The following is a 22,958-nucleotide window of genomic DNA, read 5'->3' on the forward strand; positions in this document are numbered from 1 at the left end:
TTCAGCAAAGACATATAACCGCAGAAATTTTAGCAAAGATTAATAACCGCGAATGTCTTTCAACGTAATCTGATCTAGAGATTTATATGTCAGTGTTAGTAGATTTCCTCTTTTGAATTATGCAGTGGTGATTGAGAGTTGACCAGAGTAAGCCTATTGAAGATTGTCATTTATGAAACGCGAAATTCATGTTATTGAGTCGGAGTTACAGTCACGTAGGCATATGTAACTTTCAGGGGTAATAAAACTGTTCGAATTCCTAATTAATTTGGTTTCATTATGATTAAAGTTCCTGTACGTTTATTACAAAAATTTTAAACATCGTAAGTCATTTTCCTACTTATGTCAAGGGCAAACGTATCTCCTGTATTCTTTGGAGATATAGTAGAAACAAAATAGTACAAAGTAATCAGTTAAAGTTTTAGCCGATTCCCGAACGCTGTCTTAATGCTTATAAAAGGCAGGGGAAGCCGCGTCAAGCAATGACACCGTCGCTCCTATTCATCGTTGCAGATGAAAGTTATGAGGGCCGTGGCTCGCATTCCAAGGATTCGAGCGTTCTACCCACGGCCTAACCTCTAATACACTAAATCACCCCCCCCCCCTTTAGTTCATGGAATCAAAGTGATATCGGCTGGTCCATTTATCCATTTGATTACGGTCCATATGATTCTGATCCTATTGATTATTGTGTCTAGTTTATATAAGATTCTTCGGTTGTTTTGCATTTAGTCTTAGAGAATATTCTTTGGTCTTAATCTTTAGGTTCCCTGCCGATGAGTCCGTCAGAGACCACGGGACTATATCCATGCATATCAATACTCTTGGAATATTAAGCTAGTGTGTAAAGATACACATTTCTGGAGTTATATTGTAAATCCTGATTATTGAGTATTAACTTAGTTCGTGAAGCTTCATATATCTGGAAAGTGTAACAGTATTGTTTGAATATTTAGTTTGAGAAGATTCATATAGCTGTTGATATACAGTTCCTCATTATATTTCGTTTGGTATAGTTCACAGTTTGAAGAGTAATTTGTGTCTCAGTTCTTAATGCTTACTAAATCTTAGAATAAGTCTTATCGGGTTTTGAATTTTTTGTATCCTCCAAAGAGTCGTTCAGACGAGGTTGAGTGGCCAGCAAGGTGTGTTAATATCTAACGGCTCACGCCCTCTCTTCAAAAGATCATACTACCACATTTTCCTTAAATTCTCTAATATTACCACGCTACCCTAATTCCCTTAGTCCTTAAAATTCTCAAAATAAGATCACGCTACCCCATTTTTCATGATCTCTAATATTGTCAGTATTAGTGGTGGTTTCTTTTATTCCCTTCATTATACTGGTGTCATTTATTGATGATTAAGATTTCCGGATTTAAACTGGTAGTATCTAAATTGTGATCATTACACTGGTGACTAGTTCTCAGCATCGTATTGAGGATGTATCCAAAATTTACGTTATTACACTGGTGGCTAAAGTGGTGGAATAAGGTATTGTTGTGGGATAAGATATTGTTGTGGGATAAGATATTGTTGTGAAATAGAATCCCTCAGTACACTGAAGGTCCACTTAATCTCACGATATTTCTAGAATTAAGGATCTTTAAAGCTCCTTGAGGACCAGCAAAATTATGTTTCACCGAGAATAGAATGAATTCCGAGATGGAAACACAATTTCTGTATTTTGTGGCTTGGTCTAGTGGAAGGAGGACTAAGGTAGAAGATGAGTTGTTGATGGAACTTAGGGGTCATAATGTCAGGAGGAGCGAGTGTAGCTCAGTGGACCATGATAGCCGATCCATTAGGTTCTTCCCCCTCAAAACCAAACAATCCACATACATCACGCCATCATGTAGTGGAAATGTTGATGGACAGATGTGTGTACGTGGTAGAGGATGTGTTCACGGGGAAGAGGATGCAGGGAGCCGCGGGGTGGGTGAGGCCCTGTTGCGGAGGAGAAGAGTGGCCCTTGGGACCCCTGGAGGGGGCCTTTGAGCTGATCTGGTGGATGAATAGTTGCTGGTCCGTGAGAGATGCTCTCCCCCGAGACTTATAGAGAAGTGATGAGTGTTAAGCTGGTTTTGGCAGTATTAAGAGATGGATAGGGAAATGTGTTGGGGTCGGACCGTCTGACTATTGACTGTGAGTTCATAGAAGTTTGGGTTATGGGTGCAGCCCAGTTCAGTGGAAATATTAGATTGCTTTAATTCGAGGGGCTTGTGCACCTACCTCTCAACTTACAGTCAACACGGTCTCGGGTGAAACAGTGACTTCAGGACCTGACAGGCACTTGTCAGTTACTAGGTGAAGACCTGGAGGAGTAAGATTGAATGGATGAGAATGTGAATGTGATTAGTCTGTATATTGTATGAATGGGAAGCACTCCTAGGATTATCCTGGCAGTGAGAGTACAGGTCTGTCCAGGTGAGACGACCATGTTGTCACCCAGGCAGGAGGTTGGCTGGGGCATATCTCTTCATTGAATTTCGAGTGTTTATCGTGACAGAGAAGCAACCCCCTGGGGTACGTATTTTTTCTTGTGGACCAACAGGTGCCACTTGTTGGAGTCGTGTTCACAGTCAAATTTGGTCTGTCCCGTCTGCACACACGTCCCTAGATTGAATGGATGAGAATGTGAATGCAATTAGTCCGTATGTTGTATGAATGGGAAGCACCCCTATGATGATCCTGGCAGTGAGAGTACGGATCTGTCCAGGTGAGACGACCATGTTGTCACCCACGCAGGAGGTTGGCTGGGACATATCTCTTCACTGAATTTCGAGTGTTTATTGTGACAGAGAAGCGACCCCCTGGAGTACATGTTTTTTCTTGTGAACCAACAGGTGCCACTTGTTGGAGTCGTATTCACAGTCAACTTTGGTAAGTCTGTCCCGTCCGCACACACGTCCCTAGGAAATGTAGATGAATGATTTGAATGTTGACTTCTGATGTTAAAATTTTTTTGTCCAGAGAAAGGACCCGTGCAGTGCCATAATTTTAAATATTAATGTAAGTTAGTATAAGCTTGTATTGTAAGTGTAATCTTAAGCTTAAGTATTGTAAGTATAGCTCAGGATTTAACCGTTCAGTTCTATATTTAAGTCTAGTCTTAGATGATATTCATAATCTGAAAATGATTCTGGTATTGATAGTGCAAAGTCGAGTTTTGATGTGAAAATGACTAATGTTTATACATAATGAACCAGCCGTTTTCAGCAAAGACGTATAACCTCAGAAATTTTAGCAACGACTAATAACTATGAATGTCTTTCATCATAATCTGATCTAGAGATTTATATGTCAATGTTAGTAGATTTCCCCTTTTGAACTAAGCAGTAGTGATTGAGAGTTGACCAAAGTAAGCCTATTACAGCTTGTCCTTTGTGAAGCACGAAATTCATGTTATCGAGTCGGAGTTACAGTCACGTAGGCATATGTAACTGACATGGGTAATAAAACTGTTCGAATTCCTAATTAATTTGGCTTCGTAATGATGAAAGTTCCTGTACGCTTGTGACAAAAATTTTAAAAATCGTAAGTCATTTTGCTACGTATGTCAAGTGCAAACGTATCTCCCGTATTCTTTGGAAATCTAGTAGAAACAAAATAATACAAAGTAATCAGTTAAAAGTTTTAGCCAATTCCCGAACGCTGTCTTAATGCTTATAAAAGGCAGGCGAAGCCGCGCCAAGCAATGACACCGTCTTTCCTATTCATCGTTGCAGACGAGAGTTATGGAGGGCCGTGGCTCGCATTCCAAGGATTCGAGCGTTCTACCCACGACCTAACCTTTAACACATTAAATCACCCCTCCCCATTTTTGTTCATGGAATCAAAGTGATATCGGCTGATCCATTTATCCATTTGATTACGGTCCATATGATTACTGATCCTATTGATTATTGTGTCTAGTTTATATAAGATGCTTCAGTTGTTGTGCATTTAGTCTTAGAGATTATTCTTTGGTCTTAATCTTTAGGTTCCTTCCTGACGAATCCGTCAGAGACCACGGGACTATATCCATGCGTTTCAGTATTCTTGGAATATTAAGCTAGTGTGTAAAGATACACATTTCTATAGTTATATTGTAAATCCTGATTATTTAGTATTAACTAATTAGTTTGTGAAGCTTCATATTTCTGGAAAGTGTAACAGTATTGTTTGAATATTTAGTTTGAGTAGATTCATACAGTTGTTGATAAATAGATCCTCAGTATGCTTTGTTTGATATAATTCACAGTTTGAAGAGTAATTTGTATCTCAGTTCTTAATGCTTAGTAAATCTTAGGTTAAGTCATATCGAGTTTTGAATTTTTGCTATCCTCCAAAGAGTCGTTCTGACGAGGTTGAGCGGCCCACAAAGTGTGCCAATTTCTAGCGGCTCACGCCCTCTCTTCAAAAGATCACGCTACTACATTTCCCATAAATTCTCTAATAAGATCACGCTACACGAATTTTTTTAATCCCTAAAATTCTCAAAATAAGATCACGCTACCCCATTTTCCATAATCTGTAATATTGTCAGCATTAGTGGTGGTTGCTATTGTTCCCTTCATTACACTGGTGTCATTTATTGATGATTAGGATATCCGGCGTTACACTGGTGGTATCTAAATTGTGATCATTACACTGGTGACTAGTTCTCAGCATCATATTGGTGTTGTCTCAAAAATTTCCGCTATTACACTCAGTTGGCAGTTCAAAACTTTGTTGGTTTGAGGAGAGAACAATGCACAATGATATTATTACTTGTGCAGTCTATATTCTAATTTTTTTCCCCTCATTATAACTTGTCCCAGATTTTTTTCCTTTTGCATCTTATTTCACACAGCTGAGTGGCAGAATAACAATTTCGTGGTTATACATCCTTTCAGTGACAATTTTCACGAGCAGCAACGTATCGTAGTACTGATATCTGGTTACGGCTTAGGATTTAAGATGGAGAGGTGATATCATGCCAAGTTAAAGTGAAAAGAGTAGAGTAAGTGGTCTTTATCCCGGGAGAAACCCTGCAGACGACTTTGTTTCGGCGAGAGAGAGATATTTTTCCGTTCATTCCTGCTACCGCCAGAATATTTCACTCAGGAGACAATTTTCAGATTGAGGGGTTAATAATACTTCTCTTTACGAAGGGGTTAAATTATAGTCTCGATTAGATATAACTTCCAAAGACTACATGAAACTGTCTGTTCATTAGCTGTCCCTTCATTAGCTACAGTGTCAAGGTAATAAAGATATTTAATTCTGTCTGAAAACTATAAACGTATTGTGCAGGTACAGCATGTTGGTTCACTTGCCGTACAGTCTTGACGGTGCCCGGGTGCTGCAAGTGGCTTCCTGGACCCCCACATCAGGTCTACGCTATCACCCACCTCCCACCCTTTTCCCGGAGAAATACACCAAGTAATGTGTACAGATTACTGGCCATTTAAGAACTGGAGTATCTTATGTACTTTGTCGAAATTACTGGGCATTACAAAACGGGAAAAATATAAGTAATATATCCAAATTACATATGAGTATAGACTGGGCTATACACATTTCATTCTAACCTGGCTTAAAACTGTCATCTCATCTTGAATGGGTTTAACAAAAGATTACCACTAGAATATGCTGCAAGTCATGATAAAGTGTTTATGGAAATGAAACAGAGACAGCTTTGTAATGCTAGGTGTTTTAGGGTCGGCTTCCCGTCCCTCTAACGCCTAGTGTGTAGCTGAGTTCTCTTTCTAGACCGGAGCTTAGACAAATAACAGAGAGGCAAGACAAAAACTCAAGGCAACGACCTTACATGAGTACTGATAAATTCTACTGTGGAACGGGCAGATGTCACAAATACAGTTATGCTGAACAATTATAATTCTAAGGCTTAGATATTGGGTGTTAGTATCGTGCAGGATACCACTTAGGACAAGATCGGGTAAGGTGAATAGCACTTAGGGCAGTGAAGCTAAACACTACTATTTGGGAAAGTCTAGGTTCTGTCTACTGGTGGAGTTTGTGGCACTGTTTTCACTGCTGGCAGGCTAAGGTATGTCTGTTGTGCTCTTGCACTGGGGCCTCTGTATGATCTTAATGTGAGGCAGAGTCACTATATGGTAACGTGTGCACTTGAGACAGACCCTTATTTTACAGCCTTACAGCATTCACTGTTTCACTGTTATCTTACTAAATCCACCTCTCTTTTATGTTATCACTGATGCTTTTCTCACTGACTTTCCATATTCTGATAACTCACTGTTCTGCCCTTACTGCACACTGTCATGGACACTGTGCTTTCACTGTCACTCACTTTCGGGACTGGGCTTACTGGCGGTCAGGTACAAGGGTGGCGGGAATGACTCAACCTCGCTACTGAAGGGGTTGAGTTCTGCCAGGGGTCTCCATATTCAGAGGCCACGGGATCAGGCGTAGGGGCGTTCTCTCTTGTCAGGGGCTGCTAGTGGCGAATGGTCACACACTTTCAGCGCTTGGGGGAGGAGTCTGGCCCTCAGGGCTGGAGCCAAACAGCTGCCTGAACCTCTTGCTCAGGCGCCTGACGGAGGACAAAGATCTTCGGCGTCGGGGTGAAGGGATGTCCCGCCTGGGGGTCCTGGGAGCCCTCTCTTCAAAAGATCACGCTACTACATTTCTCATAAATTCTCTAATAAGATCTCTTAATCCCTCAAATTCTCAAAATAATATCACGCTACCCCATTTTCCATAATCTGTAATATTGTCAGCATTAGTGGTGATTGCTATTATTCCCTTCATTACACTGGTGTCATTTGTTGATGATTAGGATTTCCGGCATTATACTGGTGGTATCTAAATTGTGATCATTACACTGGTGATTAGTTCTCAGCATCATATTGGTGTTGCATCAAAAATTTCCGTTATTACACTGAGTTGGCAGTTCAAAACTTTGTTGGATTGAAGAGAGAACAATGCACAATGATATTATTACTCGTGCAGTCTATATTCTCATTTTTCTCCCTTCATTATAACTTGTCCCAGATTTTTTTCCTTTTGCATTTTATTTCAAACAGCTACCTGAACCTCTCGCTCAGATGCCTGATGGAGGATGAAGGTCTCTGGCATCGGGGTGAAGAGATGTCCCGCCCGGGGGTCCTGGGAGTGGTCTGGAGGTCCCGGGGGCTGCGGTCTCCGGCGGTTGGGGTATAGGACTACATAATAGATAGATAGATAAATAGATAGATAGAGAGACAGATAGAAGCAGGAAGTCAAATGATGAGAAGGTGTTGTGTCTGCGAGAATCCAGCAGTGCTAAACATGCTTACACACTCTTAACACTGAGGAAAGCTGACGACAGCGGCCAGTAAGGAGATGATGCAGTTAGCTGTCAGCAGTCCTCTCGTGAGAAAGATCTGGTAACCATGAAGAACATACGTGACACACCCCTGCTACACCAGATTTTAGGAAAGAGTGTTTAGAAGGAGACAAGCGACCCTAGAGAGAGGTCGAGACGGAGATTAGCCTTAGAACAGAGAGAGAGAGAGATAGTGAGACAGGGAGGTAGCTACCCGGGACTTATACTCTTTCCATGTGAGAAACCTGTTTAATATTTCTAAGACAAAATAAAAATAGTCCCATACTATTCTTTACCTCTCCCGTCACTACATGACATCTGGTGGGGAAACTACTACAAGATATAAAAGCCGCTCGACCACAAGTCTAAAATATACTTCTCTACAAGTAACTACAAAGTCTTTATGACATTTGGTGGCAGCGAACTTATACGAACCTCGTCTACGAATCAACATTAAATTCCTACAAAATATCAAGATTGAAAACAACCAACAATATCAGCTCCTGACAGTATTCTCTCCATCCTGCCCCCTCCGTCTCCCAGATCATTACGCTGATGCAGAGGTCAAGAGATCACTCGACGCCTTGCAAGTAGCTTAACGACAAACCAGCAAATCTGCGGACATCGTCTCCGAATTAAAAGCAAATTTCTACAAAAGCAACCGAGACTACAAGATTAGCTTCGGTTCTACATTGAATCCTACAAAATACAGTCTACAGTGCAAATAGTCTTCAAAGTCTAAAGCCATCTACAATCGACTACAGCCATCTACAATCAACTACAATTAACAACTCTATGTCGTCTGTATAATCTTCTACACGCACCTACAAGTAGCGGCAGTCTTCATCCCACAACGAGTAAATCACTGGAGAAAAGGACCGAGAAAACTTCCACATAGAAAAACGGAACAAACAAACGAAGAGTGAGACACGACTCACAACTCATCTTACTCACTCGTCTTCACTCAAGTTACTCATCGCTACTCATTCACTCACCACAGCTACCAGTGTGGGAAGCCGACGTCACCATGTGCTGAGATGACATCACAACGCGAGTCTGCCATGCCAAGCAACGTGTGACTGACACCAGGTTCTTCTCACCCACTACTCATTACTCATTATTCACATAGCTCCTACTCATATTCACTTATTTTCACAGTTAAGTTGGAAATTCGACGTTCTATGCTGAGGTTTGCCTGGGACAGCTGTTAACCACTACAAATACCAGGCCATGGAGTTTCCTGAGTAATATCGTCCATCAACACACCACTAGAATTATCAAGAGATCTTCAATCAAACCTGTATTTTCTTCCGAGATTGACTTTTGTATCGACACACCTCTACGATCTGTATCAAGTGGGTAAAATTATACTTGCTCATTTCTTCTCAGTGCTAAAATTAGCTATATTCAACTTATTTACTCATCTATTTTGCTAGGACATAAATAAACAAGAGGCGTATTTCATAACATCATATCTTAATGACAGGAATATTTTCGCCACCACCCACGTTAATACCAGATGACACACAAATTGCCACAACATCAGACTCACAATTAAGAGACAGCCCACCCATTGTACAACCCACACCACACGTTATAGATAAAGAAACAAATACGGGAGTTTCGGATGATGAGTGGGAAACCCCTTCAGACATAGAGAGTGTCGACTTTGCAGCTGCCTTGCATACGTATGCCAATATACTTAACAGGGTTCACCGGTCTGGTCATACATATTCCACCATTCCCTCACATAACGATAAACTCGTACAAGTTGAATTAACAGGGCAATCATTAAATATGAATCAAGAACCAAATACTGCTGATCTAAAAACCACACCTCACGTTTTTGTGTATCACGAGGATAAGACTGCCCCAAAATTCTCTGGCACAGACAAGGATCGCATTGATGTCATTTCATTAATCAGTCAGTGCGAACAAATGTTCATCAAGCGCCACATACTAGATGAACAAGAGAAAATTGCTATTTTTTCATCTTGCATAAGCCAGGAAAGATGTCCAGCAAGCAATTTATTGCGCTCCGATAAGCTACATCGTGCTAGGACATATGATGAATTTAAAACTGAATTTCTGAAGAAATTTTCTGGAGGTATGAACTTCTTGCCAGGTATAATTCCAGAATTACATAAAATTGTAGATCTTGTAAGGGAGCACACTACAAACCATGTGCTCAGTGAAATAACTGCTGATGTCTCCACAATCAAGAGAACCCTATTAGCTACTCTGGAGAATTCCAAGTGGATAACAGATGATGGAAAGATGTCCCCAGACCTCGTCGTGGACATCATTGGTTATGTAGCTGCCTTGTGTAAATTACCTGATAGAACCCTTAAGATCGCCAAAACGATCGCGTACACCCCGGGAATGTGCTTACTAGACTTAATGAACGAGGTAGAGATGCAGTGCAGTAAAGCAGGTGTGGTCGACACACATGCACATTCTGGTAGAATCAGGGTACCTGAGACAGTATCAGCTGTGAAAACATCAACACCGACCCCAAACAGAGAACAAAATCGATCGCGACCAGAAATGAGGCAGCCCAAACAAACAAAGACGCCTAGACCTCGTTCCCACACGCCTTCCTACAGGCAGTTTCATAAGTTTTCGCGCAGCCCGAGCAGGTCTCGCGCCATAAACAACACTTCTTATGGGAAATCACCTCGTAGGTCACAGTCAAGGGATAGGTCCATTCTGTGTCATTACTGTGCAAAACCAGGACACACAAGGTATGAATGCTTTATCAAGGCAAAAGAGGATAATCAAAAGACACAAGGATTTGGTCCTTACTGTAGGCATCATAGATACCAAGGGCACTGGACTAGTGATTGCAAAACAGTAGAAAAAATTGTGTCTATGTTCAAATCGGGGGAAGACCAAGTCATGACAAAAAACGAACAAACGTAAGGAAGAACAAGGTTAAACTTCACATAGGAGGCATGTTGGGAAATGAGTGTATCTTGATACCAGCTGTATGTGAGGATCAAAACGTTTCCTTATTTTTAGATACAGGCTCTCCAGTGAACTTAATAACACATGAAGAACTAAACAGAATCCTTAAAAAAAAAAAGAAAGTAACTTTTCTGGATGAAGCTGATTTAGAATTATACACAGTAGATGGTCAAGAGATTACAGTAAAAGGTATGATAAGATTAAATCTCAGTTTCACAGAAACTACAAGACCATTCTCTGCATTGTTCTATATCGTTGAAAACTTAGCAATTAAAGCTCATATGTTACTGGGCTTAAGATCCATGAGAACTGAGAACATAACTATACTCCCACAAATGAATGGAATAGACTTTGATAATGAATTCATAGAGGAAATACTTTCAGAGCCCTCACCGATTGGTAGAAGAGAGCCAAAAAGAATTGGTAATATTAAAGGCTTAAACAAACATACACAAACAGATGAGTGTATAAATCCACTTACACCAGCAACCCCATCCTCCAGAATTAGTGACCCAGATAACAGTACTGATTTATCAATTTTTCCAGCCCATCTCACTAATGATTTGGTTATACCACCTAATTCATACATGAAGGTTACCGTAAAGAGCAAATTACGGAATAGTACTGTTCTTGTCTTAGAAGAATTATGTAAAGTAAAGGGATTGTCAGTAGAAAACGCATTATGTCATACGAACGACGAAGGGCTAACTCAGATATTCATTATTAATCACATGAATGGGGAAGTTCAGTTGAAGAAGGGAACTTTCATAGTTAATATTGAAAAATGTTTCGCCCCTGTGAAGGAAATAAATATTGGTGGAGTAACAAGTGAGATAAAATCTACGGATAGAGAAAGAATAAAAGAGAATTTAATTCACTCAGGTGAATTTGACGAAGAAAATGATTTGTTAACCCTGCTGGAAACACAGGGACACCGTGGCATTGCCCGGAGAACAATTAGGGTGTACTAACTTGATTAATCACATGATTAATGTGCACCCAGAAACACCACCAATTTTCGTACCAGCTTATTGCATACCACACTCCCAACGTACACTTGCAAATCAGTATGTCGATGAAATGTTAAAGCTTGGAATTATTGAGCCTTCAGTTTCTCCGTGGAACGCTCCCCTTTTCTTTGTGCCCAAGAGAAGTGGAGAAATGCGTGCAGTAGTAGATTACCGTAAACTAAATAATCACACAATCCCAGACAGATTTCCCATGCCATTGCTAAGTGATGTTCTACAGAATATTGGTCCTGAGAATAATATATTCTCGACCATCGATCTCCTAAACGGATACTATCAGATTCCGGTATCTCAGGAGTCACATAAATACACTGCCTTTTCAACAAACAGAGGCCATTATCAATATACAAGAATGCCAATGGGACTGAGGACAGCCCCCGGTACGTTCCAGCGTCTTATGAATTACGTATTGTCCGGAATTTTAGGACAAGGAATATTTGCTTATCTTGACGATATTATTATCGCAACGAAGAATATTAAGGATCATCTCAGGAAATTAGACTTACTCTTACAAAAGCTTAGTGATGCTGGATTAAAAATTAAACTTTCTAAATGCAAATTTTGCTTTAAGGAAATAAATTTCTTAGGCCACAAATTAAGCTCTGATGGTATTCACACCACTGATGACAAAATACAGGCAGTGAGAGATTTTCCTGAACCCACTACGACTGACGAAGTTAGACAATTTTTAGGTCTGGCTGGGTACTATAGGTCCTTCGTACCACAGTTCTCTCATATAGCCTTCCCTCTATTCCAACTACTCAAAAAAGATGCTGTATTCCAATGGGAAGAAGAACAAAAAAGGGCATTTAACAATCTAAAAATTAAACTAACGAATGCACCTTGTTTAGCATATCCGAATTACACGAAATCATTTCTTATTTGTACAGACGCATCAGTTAAAGGATTAGGGGCTGTACTGATGCAGGAAGATAAAAGAGGAAAGAATCAACCAATTGCATTTGCCAGCAGACAAACAAGAGGTGCGGAGAAAAATTATAGCACTACAGACTTAGAGGCACTTGCAGTGATTTTTGCATTACAAAAGTTTCGAGATTTGGTATATGGTTACGAAATCCACTTATTCACCGACCATAAACCACTGGTGGGTATGTTTAAAGAAAAACTCCTTTCTAGGAGGAGAGCAAGATGGAAATGTACAGTTGAAAACTACAATGTACAAATACATTATATACAAGGTAAAATGAATATAGTAGCTGACGCATTATCTAGGAACCCGAACACAATTCAGGTTGCGGCGTTAGATCTCAAAGGAAATATCCCAAACCACGAGGATATCGCAAAGGCACAAAGACTTGACCCAGTATGGTCAAAAGTAATATACAAGTTAGAAAGTGGAGATGACATACAATTACCCAAACTTCATGTCCCACTTGAACAATTCACAATGGTCAATAATACATTATACAAAATTAACTCTAAACAACCAAAACGCCAAAGAAATACTAACCAGTTGGTAGTACCTAATGACATGATACCCCAAGTATTACGAATGATACACGACAGCCCACATGCAGGACACCCTGGAAAGGATAAGACATTCAACCAAGCCCAGCTATTATATTACTGGCCTTCATTACGAAGAGATATAAACAATCATATAGACAGATGCGAATCATGTGCGAAACACAAAGGATACCCAATCACACCTGCACCGATGGGTAATTACCCAGTACCACATCAACCATGGGACGTTGTCGCTGTTGATTTACTCAAGATGCCATTATCATACAATAATAACCTATACTTATTCGTAGCAACGGATCATTTTTCCCGTTATGTCATTTTAGCTCCAATTAAAGATAAGACAGCAGAGACAGTAGCAAAGGCAATAACAGATAATGTAATATGTCGCTTTACTACCCCAAAGGTATTAATAAGTGATAATGGAGGAGAATTTAATTCTGAGATCTTACAAGAAATATGTAAACAATACAACATCAAAAAGGTTAACGTTTTGGCCTATCACCCAGCATCGAATGGGTTGGTAGAGAGACAAAATAAAAAGGTATTAGATGTGCTACGGCACATTCTCAGTGAAAATTATGCAAGCTGGGATGATTGGATTCCCAGAGTAGAGGCCTCCATTAATGGGTCTATAAATAAATCCATTGGTGACACACCACATTTCATTATATATGGCACAGATAAAAAATTACCATATGAGCTCCTAGAAGGTGACAGCATGCCTATATACAATTACGATGATTACTCTAAACTCCGTTTACGTGAATTCCAGGACATTCACAAAAGAGTGAAAAAACAATTAACGATGTCCAAGGAAGAAATGACGGAGGCATTTAACAAGAAGGCAAAAGATTCACCTATCAGCTTAGGAGACATTGTTTACGGAGTCATTCATACGAGAGACAATAAATTATCCCCTAAATTTGAGGGCCCATACAGAGTAATTAACATACAAGCAAACAAAGTTTTAATTAGGTCACTTTCAAGTGGCGAGGAAAAACAAGTTCATATTGACCATTTAAAACGAGTTTCAAGGGACTTATCACATAATTATTCAGCCTCGGATACAACCGAACAGGTGAACGTACCTCAAGAAACCAAGCAAGAACACAACAATGATTACAAAAAGAAATTAAGGTCATATACCAAACAATCGAACATAGGTGCAACTATTCCAATGAAATCTACAGTACATCATTTACGAGAATTAAATATCGATTTAAACTCCTTCTATAAATGAAATAACAGCCAACCGTAACGCACATCATCACTATCATCAACCACAGCTTTATAGGAAATTAATAGATTTTTTTTTTCGGTAGGTTACGATGAAGGGACTTATGCTATGGATTCTCCTATACATAGTAAGAGTATATGCGCACCTAGACCCCAAGCATATAGTACGACAAGGATGCCTCATAGCTCCAACGGCCACGACTACAATCGTCAAGGACGTCATGAGTACTGAAATAAGTCTAGATTACTTGTATGACTTACCTACTTATGTAGAAAGACTTGCAATGCCGATGCGAACTCTGGACTTCAAGATAGGGAATTATGTTTCACAAGCACATAACACCAAGGAAGTGGATGAAATGGTGAAGTTAGCGAAATGGAAACTAGAACAGGCGAAGTCAACTATGCTCGTTATGATCCAAGATCTCCCATCTTATGGAACGGAGGTACTGAGCGACAGGAACAATATCACACGTACTCGCCTAAAGCTCGGTTTGTTCGATCTGGGCGGCGCAATTCTTGGGAACATCTTTGGATTGGCTACAGAGGATGACCTTAAAGAAATAAACAACAAATTTAATAAGATAGCTCAGGTACTAACATACCAGGATAAATTCATCACAGGACAGAACTCGGCAATGAAGACAATTGTGAAAAATCTGAAACAAGCAGAAAACGTAGCTCTCGAGAGTGTAGATAAAATAAATGACTTAGAGGGCAACGTTACTCTTTTCCAGCACTTCTCCATCATCACAGAACATATTGACACGATTCTACTACAATTAGAGAACACTAGAGATCATTTCAGGGCACTTATGCATGGAATTTCGAATGCTGGTGATGGCGAGATCACAAATGACTTACTCCCAGTTCATGAGCTACGTCAGATAGTTAGTCAAGGCATACATAAACATAAATTGAAGCCATTGTTCCGCAGTAGGGAATTTATGCAATATTACCCGTACTTCGAAGCAACACTAACACCAACATCAGTGATAGTTCATGTACCATTCATCACGGAAGACCTGTTCACAGTATACCAAATACACCCCTTCCCCTATAGAAACAACAACACTTTGGTCATCATCAACATCAACACAGACACCGAACTCATCATGGTCTCTAAGAGACGAGACACTGTCACTTTCGCAAGTGAGTCAACGATTGAGCGAAAATGCCGCACCTCCTTACATGCTGTTCATCTTTGTCCTGCGTACATTTTCACGTTTCAGCCTACTGATACGGTCTCTTGTGAAATGGCTATCATCAGCAATAACAATATTCATCATCATTGCAACTTCACTTTTGCTCCAGATAAACTTGTACACCATCAACGCATTGGACACTCGCAGTTTTTTTATTTCCCTCATAACACATCAGTTTACATAGTCTGTCCAGATATACCACCATCTCATACATCAGCCTCAGGATTATACATAGCACCAGACTACTGTGCGGTATTTACACCATCCATGTCTACTTTTTCCACCATCAATCACTACGCCATTATCAACCATACACACAAACATTTCCACCCACTGCCTGATATGAACTTAAACATGAGCACAAGTATTAAGCTGACTTCACCTAAGTTTGAAACTATGCAGCTGATCAATGAAACAATGAAGCCCTGGGAAGATTTGAGTTTGAGTATGTTCAACCCATATTATGTGTATAGCCAAGCACCTTCTGTCTTTATAATCGTCTGCATTGTAGTTGCAGTATTGCTGTTGGCAATGCACAGAATGCATGCAAGAATTGCTAATTTGGAGTCATTGTTTAGTGGGGGGAGAGTTAACATCACAGTTAACCACCCTGAATGAAGTGTATATATTTTGAATATAGTATTAATTATATATATATAAAAAAAAAAATAATAATAATAACACAAAGAAGAATGACCCATATATGACAGACCAGTACCATTATCTTTGAATGAAATATTAATAACTCTTACAATAATCTTAATTTTAAACTATTTTTATTCTTGCATGTATGCATTTCACTATAATATCCCAAGTACATACTGTATTACAGTTAAATAATTTACTTTAATGCATTTATTCCAATATGTATACAACTTATTTAAAATGTAGTATTACTGAATAATCACTATTTACTATGAATAATATATGTATACAATATTCATACAATTATGTTACTTTACAATATTATGTATTTCAATTAATTAGCTTATAAGTTCATTATAATGTGTATGTAGTATGTATTAATATGTTATAACTATTAAATGTCGATGGTACGCCATTTTCGCGCAGCCGAGCAAATATAGGACTACATAATAGATAGATAGATAAATAGATAGATAGAGAGACAGATAGAAGCAGGAAGTCAAATGATGAGAAGGTGTTGTGTCTGCGAGAATCCAGCAGTGCTAAACATGCTTACACACTCTTAACACTGAGGAAAGCTGACGACAGCGGCCAGTAAGGAGATGATGCAGTTAGCTGTCAGCAGTCCTCTCGTGAGAAAGATCTGGTAACCATGAGGAACATACGTGACACACCCCTGCTACACCAGATTTTAGGAAAGAGTGTTTAGAAGGAGACAAGCGACCCTAGAGAGAGGTCGAGATGGAGATTAGCCTTAGAACAGAGAGAGAGAGAGATAGCGAGACAGGGAGGTAGCTACCCGGGACTTATACTCTTTCCATGTGAGAAACCTGTTTAATATTTCTAAGACAAAATAAAAATAGTCCCATACTATTCTTTACCTCTCCCGTCACTACATGACATCTGGTGGGGAAACTACTACAAGATATAAAAGCCGCTCGACCACAAGTCTAAAATATACTTCTCTACAAGTAACTACAAAGTCTTTATGACAGGGGACGCTGTCAGGAGCGGGCTGTGGTGTTGGCCTCCGTCGGGGTCTGTCAGGCGGGTCCTCTCAGGAACCAGCTGTAGTGAGAAGAGCCCGGTGGTAGTTACAGGGCCTCTCCGATACTCTTCCAGGCTGGGGTCTCCCTCTGGGTCGTAGTTTTGTGGGCTTGAGTCAGCACCTGACAGAGGAGTGGCTACTGGCCGTCTCCTGCCGTAGGGCCCGGCTACTGGCCATGGCCTTCTAGGGGTGCAGATACCGGCCGTTGCTAAGGCCCGGCTACTGGCCGTGGCCTGGGGGAGGGAGTGGCTACAGGCCGACCCAAGGGCACCTTCGGAGCGGCTACCAACCATCTCCTGACAAAGGCAGGAGCGGCTACCAGCCGTCTCTTCATTACCTCCGGAGCAGCTGCAGGCCATCTCCTGTAGGAGTGTCAAGTGGTTACAGGCCGTCTCTCGAGGGGCACCTTCAGAGTGGCTACCGGCTGTCTCCTGACGTGTGGCTACAGGCTATCTCCTCATTACCTCAGGAGCAGCTGCAGGGTGTCTCCTGTAGGAGGGTCGAGTGGCTACCAGCCGTCTCATTTAGGGCACCTTCAGAGCAGCTTCTGGCCTTCTCCTGATGAAGGCGGGAGTGGCTACCGGCCATCTCCTTGTTACCTCCACAGCGGCTGCAGGCCGTGTCCTGTAGGAGGGTTGAGCAGCTACCGGCCACCTCAGGGGTGCTGACTGAAGATAAAGTAATAGCTCCACCCCGTGGTTGTCGGTGGTCGGCTCGCCCGGAAGGTAGTCTCACTCTCCTGCTATGGTGGCGGCAGGCAAGCTCCGGGTCACAGGGGCACACAGCCCGGGCGAATTTGTCCCAGTCGCTCGGAGTCCAGCCGTGCTGTATTTACTCCTCTGTGGGTTCCTTCTGGGGGTGTTGGGTTGCCCTCAGTGATACAGTACTGCATTTTATGCTTTGAATTTTTCTGCACCTGAGGTATGTGAAATATTTTGTGAAAGGTTGCAAATCTAGTACAGATTCATGTAAAACAGGTATAACTTGCAGCTGACAGTATACATGTTATAAATAATGTAATCAAAGAGAACACTGAGCCGAAAAACAATTACTTAGATGAAATTAATATTAGTAATCCAGTAATAATGTTAAAAATTTGAATAATATGCAATTGCCTTTATTCCTACAGGATTATCATAAGCTGAATAAAAAGTCACATCCACCTAATGTTGCACTGCAACTTCCACACGTTCAGAATATGACATTATTTTTGGCAGTTTTTATGGCGCGACGATAAACGTGACGGTGCTTACATATGAACCCTACTGGAGAGAGTCCATCGAGGGCAACACCACCAGGTACTCAGGCACTGACTACAACCAGCTGGATGCGGTTGCCCAAGCCCTGAATTTTACTTTCCGTGTTCTCCCATCACGCAGTTGGATCGAGGTGAGAATTATATACTTGTCTACTTTGCAACTTTTGCTCCTACTCTCTGTTGCTGTTGTAAAGTAAATGATTTTAATATTACATCCGAATATAACATCAGCATTGTTTTGCAATATTTAGTAGCCCATTCACTTTCTTATTTGATATGTAAGCGATTATTTACAATACGATCTCTACAGAAACTACATTGTTTTCCTCAAAATTAATATTCAGAAAGTATTCACTGCAATGGTTTGAATTTGATCTAATTTTGGCTGCTGCTGCCAGAAACCTGATTTCAAATAAGATGCCATCTCTTTGAAGGTGTTATTCAAACTCGATTCAGCTCTAGCAAATCAGTATTCTACAGTATCACCCTAGATTAAATATGTACTCATACTGAAACAGCACTTTAACCTCTCCACTGCACTCAGTGATGATCGATGTCAATCAATGAAATGTACAGTACAAACTGTCGCTGTCATCGGTCTCGTCAGTGCCACCTAAAATTGCATGATAAACCGCAGGTATATTATATTTGGTGTCATTTACGAACCCCCAGTATGTATATAGATAATTTTAACCAAAGTGCACTGCTGTTTGTGAGTGACGTCGTTTTTTTCTTGTTTGATATGCACCACTGGGCTTCTTTCGACTCTATCTCTGTTTTCATATATATCTCATTATTTACAGGATGTCATGAAATTTCTTACTATTTACAGGATGTTGTTAAATTTCCTTTCAAAACTGATTGGTACCGAAAGCAATAATTTATGTTTCATTCTATTTTCTCCCTAGCGGGTAAAACTAGAGAATATAAAACAAAATTGCCGGAGCTCATCCATTATCCCTGGACAGTTTGCTGGCTTTGTCCAGGGGATTATTTTGACTCTAAGGAGTCTCTCTCTCTCTCTCTCTCTCTCTCTTATTTAGAACACAGTGGAGGTAAAGGAATAACTTCCCCCACCCCCCCCTCTTCTTTGTGGCATCGTTCTTCTCGCACTTCACTGAAGCGTTGCATATCCTGCCATATTTTACTGAAATTTAAAAGATCAATACTCCTCTGAAGTGACTGCCTCTTTCCCTCCCCAATTACGGAAGCCATATAGCATCCGCCAAGCAGGTAACCCTAGTCCCCTTTCCTGTCCAGCTCTTTCTTGCAAAAGTTACCGGTTTTATTCGCCCCTGTTTAGAGTACAACTCTCATGTGTGGGGAGGCTCCCCACATACAGCTCTTCTCATTAGGGTGGAGTCAAAGGCCTTTCGTCTCATCAACTCTCCTTCTCTTACTGGCTCCCTTCAACCTCTGTCTCTTCGCCGCACTGTTGCATCTTTATCTTTTATCTATCGCTACTTCAGTGGTCGCTGCTCCTCTGAACTGTTTGGTTGCATCCCTCTACCTCTACGACGGGCGCGTTGCACCCGTCTAGCAACAAACTCTCATTCCTTTTCTGTCCAACTCTCTAATGCACGAGTTAGCCTTTACTAGTCCTTCATTTATGCAACAGGTCAACTCTGGAACTGTCTCCCTTTGTCTGTATTTCCGACTTCCTATGATCTCGAGTCTTTCAAACGCAGTGTGTCCAGGCATCTCGAAATGAATGGATCTTGAATTTGGCTCACTTTTGGACTGTTTTTTTTTTTTTTTTTTTTTTCCGGAAGGAACGGTTTGCGGGCCCCTGGCATTTGGTTCTTTCTTTCTTGCATTAAAAAAAAAAAATCTCAGTCCTTATGTATACAAATGATCTAATTAGGAACTGTCATCATTCTGTATTTCACACTGCCTATGACCTCTAAACTTTTGAACAATGTGTCCAATCCAGACATCTCGAAATAAAAGTGATGCTTTTTTTTTTTTTTTTTTTTTAGTTCTTCCTTCCTTAGGAAGAACAATACATTATTATACTTGGAGCTTTTGGCTCGTACTTTATTATGCACCAAAATGGTCAGTTTCTTTCAAAATAGGAAGGGCATCTTGCTGGTTAGCTTTAAGGTATGCTACATCATAACTTTTAGTTGGAAACATTTCCCTGAAAGAGTTTATGGTAAAAATGACACATGAGAAAAAATATTTATCAACTGGGGTTTTCATTTCTTTATTTTAATATTATATTTACTTGCAGGTGACAGATCAGGTGCAGATTCGTAAATCATTCATGGCAACAGTGATATATGCTGTTATTGCAGAAGAACTAGAGAGGTGAGATTTTAAGCTAAGGGTAACCTTTGCACTGCAGTGTTCACTGTTGTTTCTGATAATCCGGTTTAATTGCAGATAGTTTTATGCAGCAAAGATAAAATATACTGTTCATATCGAAAGATATATATATATATATATATATATATATATATATATATATATATATATATATATATATATATATATATATATAGCCTATCTAATTTGAAACTGCGTAATGTTTTATTAATTATAGATAATATAAGTGAAGAGGAAAAAAAAAATTGAATTTTGTTCTACTTGCTTAAGTGGAGTAACTAGAAAATGAACCTGTCAATGCACAGAAGTCAAGAGCATTCTTCGACTGATTGCCTACAAATGCAGAACTGAATTCTGCACATATTACTTTCTTTTACTTGTTCACAATAATGACACTTCTTTTGGATAACTTATGTTACTAAGCAACATTAGTAAGCCTAATAAAGTCCATTCCATAATGAAGGGGTTAGAAATTGGCTCGGTTAAGTCCTTTTTTAGAAAGTATCTTATTTCAGCCGATGAAAATAAAATGTCAGTACCGTAAAACACCGTAACTTCGGACAGCGCCCAAACTTCGGACATTTTGTGAAAAAATGTAATAATTGAAGTTTATTGGAAGAGAGTGCGATAATTGCAAAAAATAATGATATGAGTAGGAAGGGTAATCTTTTAAGATTATTATGTATAAGTCCTATTAAACTAGCTTGAATATGTGTGGGTGAAAAAAAATTATGAATCAAATGGCAAAAAAAAAAAAAAATCGACATTTGTTAAACCTGCAAAACTTTGTTCACACAGAAGAAACAGTTTCAATTGTAAGAATGTGATTAGTACGATTATATGTGGAAAAGTGTTGTAAGTTCTGGGCAGTAAAATATTTTAAAATATATATATGCATAATCTTGCTATGACTGTTTTAATGAATATTTCTGTATTTTGCAGAAAAAAATCCTAAATTCGGACAGACAAATTACTGGAAAAATACCAACTATAGGTATGTGTGTGTGTGTGTGTGTGTGTGTGTGTGTGTGTGTGTGTGTGTGTGTGTGTGTTTTAGAAGCACAGGGCCATTAGGAAAGTGTGTGTGTGTGTGTGTGTGTGTGTGTGTGTGTGTGTGTGTGTTTTACAAGCACAGGCCTCTTAGGGGAGTGTGTGTGTGTGTGTGTGTGTGTGTGTGTGTGTGTGTGTGTGACCAAAGTGTGTAGCTCGATAGTACATTCCCTGGTGCCTTCATAATGTGCCTGTGTAAGCGTGTGTCTGTTGATTTGTGTGCGTGTTAGTGGGTGTGTGGGTGTCATTAGAACCAGTAAGAAGTGTTTAACATTATAATATGTTATTTCAATATGCATTTATTGAGTCAGTGAGGTAGCTACTTGATAATGAAGTGAAGTTTTGTTTAGGAAAAAGAGATCAGTTCCCTTACAGTTTGGAATATATGCAATGCATTTTTATATAATTGTTTCGTCTGAAAAAGTTTCTGAAGAGTTCGTAGTTATATCTATGGCCAGAATACCTCACTACAATGTGATATGATGCATCTTAATGTGATCTCAAATTATGAGCTCAAAAAAGATATTTTTGGATATATCTCTATATATGTATAACTTGGGCCACGAGTTCCCTAGATTATTTTTTTTCACATTTTTTAAAAACTTCTAAAGTGCCCGAAGTTTGGCCAGTGTGTCCAGAGACAGGTGCTATTAACCATTCTCATGTTTAAAGGGCATAAATACCTGGATGTCCGAAGTTTGGAACAGCTGTCCGAAGTTAGGAACAAATTTCCTAACTTCGGACACGAAAAAAAAAAAAAAAAAAAAAAGTTTACCGTGGCTAATTTTTTTTATTATATGGATTCAGTAGGTGCTGTCCCTGGCTACCACATGACACCAAAAGAGATAAAATTGCACCATTTTACACAGAGATATTTATCTATCTATCTATATACCTAGGCTGCTTCCCCCAAGGAAAGGGAGGTAGCCGAGACAGGACGACACACTCCCCATTTACTCATCCATTCAAACACATTCATTCGCATCTTAGCCCCAAAGGGGAGATATTTATTAAAACACAAAAAAGTGTCGGAAGTTAAGATGTTTTACGGTACCAACATGTTATATTCTGGCAGTGCGTCCAAGAAGGACTATATATTCATCTACGATAAAAATATATTATCTGGGCCTAACTTTTGGTTGTTTTCGTCTTCCCAACATAAACAGAACTGGGAAGGATAGATGGATGGGAAGATGATGATTGCGTTGTAAATAATATACCGTAGCTTCTTGTAGTCTGACAATGTTCGATGGTAAAGGTAATAATCTGGAGGGTATGCATGGAGCTATGGGAAGATGATGAAGCTGGAAATATAAACAGATTGTAATATTACGGTACTGTTTCCCGATGGGACTTCACTTTCAACTGTAATAATAATAATAATAATAATAAT

General features: G+C 39.8%; 1 protein-coding gene across 1 annotated transcript in view; it reads left to right on the plus strand.

The window, feature by feature from the left end:
- Positions 1-22,958, plus strand: part of LOC145395841 (ionotropic receptor 93a-like) — a 113,423-nt gene that overhangs the window by 12,742 nt on the left and 77,723 nt on the right. Inside the window, exons 4-8 of the mRNA XM_080269371.1 lie at positions 5,278-5,406; positions 7,032-7,161; positions 16,877-16,971; positions 18,147-18,318; positions 20,421-20,497. Coding sequence (XP_080125497.1) covers positions 5,278-5,406; positions 7,032-7,161; positions 16,877-16,971; positions 18,147-18,318; positions 20,421-20,497 — 603 coding nt within the window. The remainder of the gene's footprint in view (positions 1-5,277; positions 5,407-7,031; positions 7,162-16,876; positions 16,972-18,146; positions 18,319-20,420; positions 20,498-22,958) is intronic.

Source organism: Coenobita brevimanus, chromosome 33 (genome assembly GCF_032717465.1).
Source record: "Coenobita brevimanus isolate Jiangsu-jjx chromosome 33, ASM3271746v2, whole genome shotgun sequence".
NCBI lineage: Eukaryota > Metazoa > Arthropoda > Malacostraca > Decapoda > Coenobitidae > Coenobita > Coenobita brevimanus.